The 12390-nt window shown below is 41.2% G+C and overlaps 1 protein-coding gene across 4 annotated transcripts in view; it reads left to right on the plus strand.

The window, feature by feature from the left end:
- The window catches only part of CYRIA (CYFIP related Rac1 interactor A), a 107703-nt gene that overhangs the window by 64533 nt on the left and 30780 nt on the right, over nucleotides 1-12390 (plus strand). For all 4 annotated transcript variants that reach the window (XM_045807107.2, XM_045807106.2, XM_045807108.2 and 1 more), the window contains one exon: nucleotides 8544-8623. In XM_045807107.2, coding sequence (XP_045663063.1) covers nucleotides 8554-8623 — 70 coding nt within the window. In that variant the 5' untranslated portion in view covers nucleotides 8544-8553. The remainder of the gene's footprint in view (nucleotides 1-8543; nucleotides 8624-12390) is intronic.

Raw genomic sequence — 12390 nt, forward strand, 5'->3', positions numbered from 1 at the left:
AAATGTTAGCATCTACCAGAACTTCTTATGCCTCAAAATACTGATTTCTTTTCTTTTCTTTTCTTTTTTTTTTTAAAGATTTTATTTATTTATTTGACAGAGAGAGCAAGAGAGCACAAGCAGGGGGAGCAGTAGAGGAAGAGAGAGAAGCAGGCTCCTCGCTGAGCAGGGAGCCTTCTGCGGGGCTCGATCCCAGGACCCTGAGATCAGGACCCAAGCCCAAGGCAGATTCTTTAACCGACTGAGCCACCAGGCACCCCCAATTCTTTGAGTTCTTAAAATGTTTTCACCAGGGGCAGGGATGTTAAGAATTGTAGATTCTAGAAGGTATTGGCTCATTCCAAGTGCTAACAAAACCCATCCCTTCCGATAGAGGCACGAGGTATTTGCCATCTTAAATCTTAAGGAAAAATATTAGAAGGTAAAAACTTGCAGGGCTACTGTTTTATCTATTTTTTTCCTCATCCTCTGTTCTTCATTGGTAAAGGTGACCTTGGCTTTGTAATTCTCCTTTCAAATAGTCATAGCTACTAAAGAAATCTTCTGAGTGACCTATTCTCTAAGCAAGAAAATTGGCGTTGAAATTCTGGTGGATGCAGGAAAAGGTCAGCATTCACAATAATGCCTGCACCCTGGCCTGAGTCCTTTGTTATGTGTCACTTATAGTAAACAGATTAGTTTCCCCACAAACTATGACCACATTTTTTAAAAGTAAGCTCAGTTTGGTTTTATTTGGTTTTACACTCTGGGAATACAGCTAATGCTGTTATTCAATTTTTCCTTCCAAACAAAAACAGAGTTCCAAATTAAATGTATGTATATATGCCTCTGTGTGTGTGTGTGTGTGTGTGTGTGTGTGTGTGTGTGTGTGTCCTTTAATTTTCTCTTTTCTTTTGGAACTGGAAATGTTAGCAGAGAACTATTTTTTAAGAGTCTGTTTTCTACTGAGCAGGCTTAGAGCGAACTACTGTGGAAGTCGCTTTGCGCCCAGAGCCAAGAAAGTAGTCATCGAAAGTACCACGTGCACATCCCAAATTGTCGCCCCTAGGAGATGAGGGCCTCCCTTGGCAGGGACATGCAGGGCTGTCTCTACAGGCACTGTTAACACTCCTACAGTGACTAGAGAAACGCCCTCCTTCTAGACTACTTGGAAAAAAAAAATGCGAAAGGACCCATTTCAAAATTATATAGCAGTAAAAGAACCTTGAGGAATAAGCCCTCTGCATTTGGAAGACTTGACAAGTGTGACCCAGCTTCTGCCTTTTGCTCTCCTCTCATCCCTGAATCCCGCCCCGCCCTCCCCCCAGGTGGGGGGCTTCTCTTGGCCAGTCCAGACCCTCAGCATGCTTTGCGTGCCCTCAGGGCAGCTCACTTCAATTAAGCCAGCTTTTCTGGAAGACTCCACCTGCTGCAGTTTTCCCATCCCTCCCTATCTATGGCACTGAGCAGTGCTCACGCGAAACAGGCCACTTTGGAAGGGAACAGAAACTGTGGATCCTCTTCCAAGACAAGAGAGCGCATGCGTGTGATAACAGGCTAGCCCGGGTGTGGTTTCCACAGCTCATGGACTCCCAAAGTCCCCAGATAGAGACCACTTAGGGGTCTGGAGCTCCAGGTCTCCTCCTGTGGGGAAAAGAGCATAGACTTCGGGGTCCCAGACTCTCAAAGTCAAACGTGACTCTATCTTTTATTCTCCTGCAGTGCTCAGAACGATGATTTCACCACCTGAACCTTTTTTTCGTCCAATAAACATGAAGATAATGATAGCGAGCTCGAGGGTTGCTGTGAGTTTTGAGTGAACTAAAATGTGGGAAGGCTCAAGCACAGCGCCAGGCACACAGTAGGCACTCAATAAAATGTGGGTGTTCTTGTCCCTCTCGTGTATAGTAATAGAATAATAAGCTATAATCCCTCTGATCGGTTCTTAGTATGTACCAAGTACATACTGTTACCTGGACGTTCAGTCACCATTTCTGAGCACTTCATTTATCAGGAAGGTGCTATATGCTTCCTGGGTGGCTCACATTCTTCAGCCTGTTGCTAGCTCCCAGGACGGGAGGTGTGTCCCCGGACACCTGAGGGGCCTTCTGTCATTGCACACCCCACCCCCGTGTGCCCTGTGTAGCCAGGCTGTTCAACAAGTAATTGACTAACTCCCTCTAGTAATTATTACAGGTGTCTCTTTTATTTTAAAAAACAAAGAGGGGTGGTGAACGTTGCACCAGACTGCTCTCAGATTCCCTTGTCTTGGGATAGGAGTTTGCTTTTTCCTTTTGTTTAGATAGGTCACTGTCATCAAGAGAATCAGTGTTGAGGAAGGTCAACACTGGAAGGAACCAAGTCTCCTGGGGCCAAGTGGGCAGTAATCCTAATCTCTTCTTCTTTAGATTGCGGGCAGATCTATACATTACCCCTTTGTCCTTTGACACTTCATTCCTTTTCAATGGAGATGTTTCATGAGTCGCTTTGGTAGGATTTTCTTCATGAGATATTTATGCTTTCCTTGGACTTTATGCTCTATCTCTGAAATGGGACACAATCATAGACACAATCATTTGGTTAAAATCTGCAGTTTTCAGTGATTTTTCTAGCATGTACTAAAAGAGTGACCTAGTTGTTCCTGTTTTCAGAAGCATTTGTGTATGCTTGGAATTTTTGTGTTGGAAATGGCTAATAATGTATACAGAGTTATCTGAAGACCTCAGCTTCTACTTATTACAAACTTGCATAAATATTGTTCTTCTGAAAATTTGGTGTTTTTATAAGAATTTATATTTTTTTCAAGCAGCTTCTGCATTTAATTTTAATAATCGTAAATTTTCTAATCCCTAGAAAAGATACCTTCCTCCTAGATTTACTTTGAAGATAAAATAAGAAAAATATATCTAAAATACAGTATTTGGCACATAGAAAAATATCTTACAGTGTTAACTATTACTGCCTTTAAATATCGACCTGACAATAGCAAAAGTGATTTGCATAAAGATACATGGATCTTACAAGACCAAAGATGAAAGATGAAGAGAAATGGAACTTATGTGAGTCAGGGGGTATTCTACTTCTTTGATTCTCTGAATATCTTAAACTATAAAATGAGTTGTAATGCTGAATAATTGGAGCTGATATTTGCATGGCATTTTGTAGTATACACAATCTTTTCACACCCATTTCATTTAGTCCTGGCGAGAACGTCATGCAGAAGATGTTATTATATGACTATTATGTAAGATGAGGAACCCAAGACTCAGAGATGAAATGAATTGCTCCAGAATAATGGGAGAATTGGGTGGTACTTTTTTTTTTTTTAAGATTTTATTTATTTATTCGACAGAGATAGAGACAGCCAGCGAGAGAGGGAACACAAGCAGGGGGAGTGGGAGAGGAAGAAGCAGGCTCATAGCGGAAGAGCCTGATGTGGGGCTCGATCCCAGAACGCCAGGATCACGCCCTGAGCCGAAGGCAGACGCTTAACCGCTGTGCCACCCAGGCGCCCCATGGTGGTACTTTATCTTTGTACAGCTCTTTCAGATTTTTCTGGGTGATCTCCTTCATCTACTACTTAGAGGTACGTCTTTTGAGAATACCATTTGTCCATATTGTTATTTTGACCTACTCTGTGCTTCAAATTCTCAAGACTATGTCTTAATCTTTATCAGTGAATCCTAGCTTACAATGCCATGGGCAAACAGGCCCAGCCGGTAGCTAAAGCCAAGATGCCAAGAACCCAGTGGACCTTTGCTTTGGTAGAGAAGGGGTAGCCCTGGAAAATGCAGCAGTGGAAGGAGACTGATGCCTCTAAGAGCAAAGGACCTTCCAGAGTGGTAACTGATGAAAGGAGAACCACCTTCTAATGCTATTCTCCAAAAGCAAGAGACTTCCCAAGTAAAAGAGTCAGAGAGTGTATTTGCAGGACCCAGCCCTTAATAAGACCTTATCCAACTGATATACCTTTCCTTTCTCTTCATCTGATAGTCAACACCTTGTCCTCTTCCCTTGTTTTACCCCTGCCAGACTCTCCTCACAGAAATGAATTCAGATCTCACAGCACTCTGGTGCACACCGTAGCTATAACAAGTCCCAGGAAGGCTTCGCTTTAAGACGATCTCTGAAGATGGCAAAGGAGTTGTGTGTATGTGTGTTTAAAGTAAGCCTACACCTCACAATATAGACAACATACTTTTTTGAGTAATAAGCACGCTCTATACATTATTACTTGATCTCTTTTCTGCCCAGAATCCCTCTTACCATCCCCCTTTGTGACTCTATTTCCAGTATTTTAGTACTTTCGCATCTACATTTTTTAAAAAATATTTTATTTATTTATTTGACAGAGACAGAGACAGCCAGCGAGAGAGGGAACACAAGCAGGGGGAGTGGGAGAGGAAGAAGCAGGCTCCCAGCGGAGGAGCCTGATGCGGGGCTCGATCCCATAATGCCGGGATCACGCCCTGAGCTGAAGGCAGACGCTTAACCACTGTGCCACCCAGGCACCCCGAGCATGTACATTTTTGGCTATACGTCTCTCCTTCAAATTGGTTCTCCTCTCCCTCTTGCATTACTGAGGAGACCTTTCCTATCCTTGGAACTTTCATAAACAGCTTCTTTACCTACAGAAACTGCCACGAGTCATCATCAGAATCATCATCATTATCAGAATCATCATCATCATCATCATCATCAGAATCATCATCATCATCATCAGAATCATCATCATCATCATCATTTTAAGGGGCTCAGGTTAAGGTCGTCCTAGGAGATACAGGGCACCTGCTGGGTATCTGTATTTGTTCGATAGAAGTTCCCACACCACAGGGGAGAATGGCAAGTAGCTGGCGTCCCTTGGGACAGACCCAGCAGCCGGTCTGTAGCCATGGAGTTACCAAAGACAATGTGGAAAGTGGGGTTCCCGCTTTCTCAAGCACAGCCCCGGACTGCCTGTCAAGCCGCTCTGCCACCCATTCGGCTGGAAACCACTCCCGTGCCCACGGGAGTTCTCAGCCTTGGCTCCTCCCCAGCTATGGATGACTTCCTCTGTCTCTTGTTAGCCAGGGGAGATTTCTCTTCATTTCTGCTGCCTCTTAGCTCTGATCAATTTTTCCTTTTTTCTATTTAATCCAAAACAAAACAAAACAAAAAAAAACCCCAAACCCCCACCTCTACTTCTTCAGCATAACTCATTTGTTTTTATTTTCTAGACACCAAATCTTGAAAGAGACCATTTTTTCTCCTTTGCTTTGGTCGGCAGTAGCTCAGGTTGAAATTGAACCCTTATCTCCAGTACACACGAAGACCTTAAGGCCCAGATGTCCTGTAGTTCATGTAGTCCTTGCCTCTCTCCCTTCATCTTCCTATTCCACTTTTATTTTTCTCTTCTCCCCACTCTTGCTATGCAAGTGAGTATTTGCATTCTCTGATAACGTATAATAACGTATCTAACGTTCTTTTATTGAACAAGATAAAATATTTTAGAAATCTTCCTATGAATGAATTAAACCATCTCACTAGTAACGTGCTGCATAGAAATGTATTTTCTGCACAGTGAGGAGCTATTTGCAAAGATTGCAGAGTCACTGGCAGGAAGATATAGCTGGGGCTGTGGTAGAAACCCCACGGAAGAGGGTCCCTTCCAAGTGGACCCTGGAATCTCTTCTCAGTGACCATCTGTGCAGACCTGAAACCAGAAGACACTTTCATGAATTCTTGGTGACCTTGAAGAGGAGCAAGAAGCATCAAATCTTTCTGTACTTATTTAAAGAGTGTGTTTCGAAATGTAGGTTCCATGGGACTAGACTTGACCCCTAATACTACATAATGTCCCACAGTCATCGTTCCAGTCAGTTCATTTTGGGGATATGAAACATCTAGAATACTGGGAATTCCTTAATTGACCACAGTTGATGCTAGAATCATGTTGCAAAATGTTTGACCATCTCAGCCAGCCAGCTGAAATGACCTTTTGAATAGATAGAATTCTGTAGCCGGCTGATATTTGAGTGTGTTCCTTTCAGTCTGTTACTAATTTTAAAGGCTTGACATATTTCCCACCAGGTAGTCTGACAGTAAAATCACGCACAAGACAGAGTTTTAGGAGGAAGCTAAATCCATTCAGGTCTCTTGTGACACATTGATAGTGCAAAGCCAGGAAAATCAAGAATATTTGACTTCCATTAAGGCATTTTATGTGAAAATCGGGACCGCTACTAAACAGTAGAATCATCTTCCTACCAGAAACGTCTCTGGGTCTGAATTAGAATTGTTCATTAAGCTGGATACGGATCTTTCCAAGAGACTCAGGAGGGTTTGTGTATGTTGCCCAGTGGCAGGGATGGGCTACGCCAGTTCTGAGCTTTAATTTGGCAGAATCTACCTTATGCAGAGCTTTGCTCAAAAACATCTTAAATAGAAATATGCATAAAGGCATGGGAGGAAGAGAAAAATGACAGAAAGAACAGGGAAGATTCTTTTGGAAAAGAGAAGCATGGTGTTTGCTTCCCAGTGCATGTGTGTGGGTGTGTATGTGTGTGCACACGCACGTGTATGTGCATGCCCAGATACTCATATGCCTCAAGATGGCAGAAGTCTAAGATGTATCTTGTCCAGCCTTCTGCCCAACACGTAATTCATTTCTATGATGTTTTTACAGGCTGATAGAGCACATTTCTGCTTAAACACCACCAGTTATAGGAAGCTCACTTTTTCACAAGGCAAATCCCTCAATAGTCAGACAACTGGAATGGTTAAATTTTTTTTTTCATGACATTGAATGAAGATCATCTTCTGTTATTTCTTCAGTGACCCCAGCTCTCTTCCCTAAAGCGGCATATGACCTATTAACCCATCTTCTGTAGGATAATCCTAAATAAGTATTTGAAGGCTGTTATAATCATGATAATGATGATGGTGGTAATTATCGTCATCATTATCCATACTAGTAGTACATAACATTTCTTGAGTACTTCCTGTAAGTGGTGTGCAAAGCATTTTTTGTTTTGATCTCATTAATCCTCAGGACTCAATGAAATAGATACATTTCAAAAATTCATTTTCCAGATGAGAAGACTGAGGTTTGGAGAGATTAAGCAGCTTGTCCTGGCTAACAGAGGTAGCAGGACACAGAACTAGGATTGAAATCGGGCTTCCCCAGGCTGTTTTCTAGCTTCGCATTAGTGGCCTATTCCGTGGATGATGTGGGAAGTGTTTTCTCAGGGGAGGATTATGAGGACTAGAATATCACCTTCTGCATCCAAGGGAACTGCTGGCTACATACTGTCTCACACAAAGCACTCTCCGCTCCTTACATCTTTCTTATAGTGATGTATTTTTAGGAATTCCTGTATCAGCACAAACACTGTCTGAAGCCCCGTGCACAGAAAACTGCAGCCCTGCGGTTTTCTTTTCCTGGTCCAATGATTTTTCAAGTTGATCCTTTACAAACTGAGGTGACTGAGTCACGAGTTAGAGAAATGCCTTCCAAAGAGTACAGCACCCAGCATCAAACTGCGGCTCCATGACTATGTGCCGAATGAATGAATGGACCAGTGGCTTCCTGAAGAAGATAGTTTAATGTCTAGAGCTGAGAGCAATGGAAATATACCTAAATATAACTATGCTTTCCCTATTCTTTTTTTTTTAAGTTGGGATTGCAAATATATATCAAATCTCTATTTCTCTGGTGGTTTGATCCCCGCATGCAATTACACTGTAATTTCATTGAAAATAACTTTTTGGATTAATATCAAGACCTTTTCACATTTGCACTTCATGAAGTAGCCAATCTTGTTACTACTGAAATGTCAAATTATGAGTTTCTGACTTGCCAGGAAGTTGCACTTCTGGGAAATCTGGCTTCCTGTACAGGCCATGAGGGGTCCCTGGGGCTCTAAATCTATGTTTTCTAACCTCTTTTCCTCAGAAATTTTAAGAAACTTCCTTTCTGGACAGATACTATAATAATGCCCTCTTTGTGCTTGTCCATTAACATGGTATGTTCCCACATCTGTGGAAAGGACACAAAGCAATACTAAAGTATTAACTATAAAGATTCAGGGAACTGGTGAAGGGGAGAAGGAACCAATGTAGAATATACTTAACCTCTGCCTCCTATAACTAAAATACCTGATTCTTAGAATAGTATGTTCTTTGGTTAATTGTCATCACAGTGAATGAGACACAAAACACAAGTGTGTTCTCCAGAGACAGCTTGTGACATTCTTCTCACTGCCCTACTTTATATGGCTTAGACCACATACCCCTAACTTTTAGAGATCCAGAACCTCAGAGATATTTATCTGTCCCTGATTCAGGAAGAAGTTGCTAAGTTATTAGTCACCATCTGATATGGAGATGCTTTATATCTGGTCTTCAGATGCAACTATTGGGGGTCCAGTGTGATTTATGCAAGTAAATAAAATAAGTCCAACCCTTTAAGAAGTCTATCTTTTTTTTTCCCTAGAAGAAGAACAAGAAGAAAAGAAGAAGAAAAAAAAAAAGAAGTCTGTTTTTCATCCTGCTAATGGTGTTTGGTTTTGTGTTGCCTCTCCTAGGTTTGCTGGGATGGGAAACCTGCTCAAAGTCCTTACCAGGGAAATTGAAAACTATCCACATTTTTTCCTGGATTTTGAAAGTAAGTTTCAAAAATGAAAAGACAATGATGGGAACTTTTTTGCTTTCTTTATAGCTTGTTGTTAGAGAAGTTATAAAGATTTTATATGATGCTTAAATTCAAATGTCACTATGCATTTCTTTCTGAGTCTTCTAAGATTACTTCATTTCTTTCTTTTCCTATTATTTCCTTTAAAAATCTAATAGAATATCTTTTTAATGTGTCAACAGTTTTCTTTGATTTTAGGGCCAATCACTTTCATCAGCTAGCATCAATCATCATCATGTATTTTTCTTAATGAATTTTATGAAATGCTGTATCATATTCTAAGGAAAAATAGCACATGTAGTAACTTACATAGATTAATATAAAACAGATATCATTAGACAGGAAAAAAATTATCAAAAGTAGAAAATAGTCTTAGAATATTTATTTTTGAGTCATCTGGGTCTGTTGTTTATGTTATTTGATTATATAAAACTATATCAAACTTTCGAGATATACCCCTTTTATCTGAAGGTTGTGATTCTTTTATCAAAAATTTAATTTTTTTTCTAAAGTAAAATGGATTGTGAATTATGACTGAAGAAATATGGAGGGTATTTTTCTTATCTTGTTTATTTTCTTGATTGAATATATTTGCAGATGAGTGACACATTCATGTTTTATTAGCTAAAGCTCATGTTTCCACCTTAACTTTTATGTTCCCCTTTTTCTAAATTACAATTCCACAATAGCAAGCACATTAAATGTCCTTTTTCCCAGCATTCACCATTTGTTGCAAACTTTAACCTGCCTTAAACATTAATTTTTCAAGTATTTATGTATATTAAAATTAAGTTAGAATTTCCTTAGATACAGATTAAACTTGCTAACAGAGATTTTCTAGGTAAATGCTAGAAGGCCCTTCAAAGGTGCAGTAAAGCAAAGGTGCCCTAGATACGTCTTTTCAGCGTCTTTGGTAATTCTGAGAAAGCTGCATGAAAAGGAAAAGTAATCCCAAAGCTCATGTGTTCTAAGAAAATATCGAAGATTCTAGATTATAGTCAACGAAGGATATTTCACTTCTGGCTTAACTCTTTTTGCTGCTGCTGCTGTTTGGATGGATTGGGTTGGGTTGGGTTGGGTTAGAATTGGTGGGATTTGGCAAGTGACATGGGCGGGATCAATACCAGATTGATGTGATACGTCAAAGGAATGGTTTTTGTTCCTGGTGTAACTTTTGCAGCTCCAATACACCTGTCTTTGTTGTTGTTGCTCTTGTTGTTAAAATGAAGATTTATTAATAACTTTAAAAAAATTTACAAGATTAATGACCTATTATCCCATCCCCCTAATCTTACTACTTGCATGTAGGGTTGATTCCATCCATTTCTTGTCGCTTAAATGTTACACTGTGGCATCCAGCATGTACAAAGTCCAAAACAGTGGTGAAGGATAAAATACTCTATTCAGTCAAAACTTGGGGGGAGGGGGTGGGCGGCATATAAACACCTAGGGGAGTTAAGTGCCTGCACTTTTTTTGAAGCTCTAAATTCCACATGCACCTGCACATCCTGTCATACAGGCCTACCGGGTTCAGTGGCCCCCAGTTGTTCATTTAGCTGTTCTTGTGTTCTTGCTTTTCCATGCTTTTACAAAGAGTAGTATTGAGTTCTTTGTCAAGTCTAATCTGAAAAGTCTTCCAAGTGAGAAAATTACAAGCTGTAGGGATTTAAAGCAATAGTTTTCATTGGGTGTTCTCTGGAGTACCAGCCTTCTGGGGTTATGGCTCAGGGGGTTCCTGGCCCACTGCTGTTGCAGAGGGACTGTCGCTCTTCCTCCCTCCTGTGACCCAACACTCTAGTCTGCTCAGTCTTGTGCTTTGGATAGTTTCTTAGTATTTTTTTAATTTTTAAAAAGGTCATGGTGGCTAAAAAGAACATTTAAATATCTTGAATTTTGATGATGATTTATGGTACCAAAAACTCCATTTGTAGATATGCTAGAGTATCTTCAACAAGGTTCCTTGGGGACTGGGTTCTCATGCCTTGGGGCTCATTAGGACTAGAGCAGTAATATGTAAGGAAAACTTACAAATTTATAAAACTATAAATTTACAAAAAAAATATGTGACCTGTTTATTTCCCATCAACCCCAAGGAGAAGGTTAACATTATTTCACTGAGACTCTGAAAAGATAAATAACTGGGCTGATGTCACAGAGGGAATGAGTAAGGACCTGAGACAGAACACAGGTCTCTGGCTCTCCTCCCCGAGAGCCCATCGCAAGCAGCCTCTTAGAAGTGCAACAGCCATCTTCCTATTCCTGATTAGAGAGGGACGTCTTAGTTATCTATGAAATAAGACATCTCATGGAAAAAATACTTTTTTCTTGATCCTGAAAATCCTCTTTCCTAAAGGTGGTCTTCAAGAAAGAATGGTGATGGACCAGAGGGTAGCAGAGGTAGGCTGTGGCCATGATTTCTCTGTGAGTCTGTAGATTTCAGCTCAGCACAATAGTGGTAGGTGTAATATGGTTATGAACACCCTCGTAAGCCAGGCAACACTGGGAAGACAGAGCTAAGCAAGGACAGTCACTGGGGTCGCAGACCGGTGTGCAGGGTGATATAGGCACATTTTTCAAGACAAGATAAAAATAAGGGGCTTAAGACCACACTGTAGACTGGGAGTAAAGACGAAGAAAGAGCATGCATTTCGTTGCAGGAAATGGAAGACAACAGAAGGAATTGGAGAAGTCTTCTAGCGAAAGGTGGCCTTTGGAGTGGGCTTTAAAGAATGGGTGATTTTTCTATAAGCATTAGGGAGAGGAGTTTTCCAACAGTGGAGATAAGGATACGAATGGGAAGGGTGTGTTTGAAGAATAGCCAAGAGGCCCAATTTAGAGCAGCACGTGCTTGCTGAAAGGAAATGCGGGCGGAAATGGAAGTCTGGCTCAGGTTAGACCATGGCGATGGCAGAAGCTCAGGGCTAGCGGTACATAATTGGGGTTTGCCTACAAAAGGAACAGCTGAACTCCCTGAGGAAAACTCGAGAGCAGATAAGAGCTCGGCACGTGGGAACTTCAGCTATGCTCATGCTTAACAAGTGTGGTTGATGAGTCAGAGGATCAGGAAAAGAGACTACATTGTAGAGGAAAGAGAACATCTTACGAAGCCGAGACTCCTGATGGCAGGGTCCGGGCCCCACTCAGGTTTGCAGCCCAGCACTTCACCCCGTGTTGAGCATGGAGCACGGATCACCAAACGAGCCTTAGTAACAGATGCTGGCCATGTGAAGGAATGGAATAGAACAGGCTAGATCGCGGCAGTTAGGAGAGCACAGACACGAAAGAAGGAGGGCCTGTAAATGGATTCACGTGCTGCAGAGGACTGCAGACGGATAAGTCTTGGGAAGGGAATGGCGGGGTGGGCTGTGAGCTGCCCAGCTACTGTTGCCGCTGGAAGAACAGATTCAAGACGTATTGCTTTGCATATAGAGGCTGGACTGCAAAGAGTTAAGGAGAAAGCAACGGAGGGAGGAAGGAAGGCCAAACAGCATGTAGCAACAGCTTAAATGAATTTGGCACCTCTACTTTGAGTGTTGAATATTCTTTTTGAAGTCAGTGATGGAATATAATTGAACTGGGTCAAATAGATATAATTAAGCTGGGTCAAAATATAAGACCAAATTAGACACATCTGTCCTAAGGCTTTCCAGTTGTATAGATTTAATTTAAATTCTTGTCTGACCTTTGCAGTGAGTTCTACACTCTGTGCTCACATTTCTATGCAACCATTTAACATCTTT

The sequence above is a fragment of the Ursus americanus genome, chromosome 7 (genome assembly GCF_024610735.1).
Source record: "Ursus americanus isolate L20-20 chromosome 7, mUrsAme1.1.p, whole genome shotgun sequence".
Classification (NCBI taxonomy): domain Eukaryota; kingdom Metazoa; phylum Chordata; class Mammalia; order Carnivora; family Ursidae; genus Ursus; species Ursus americanus.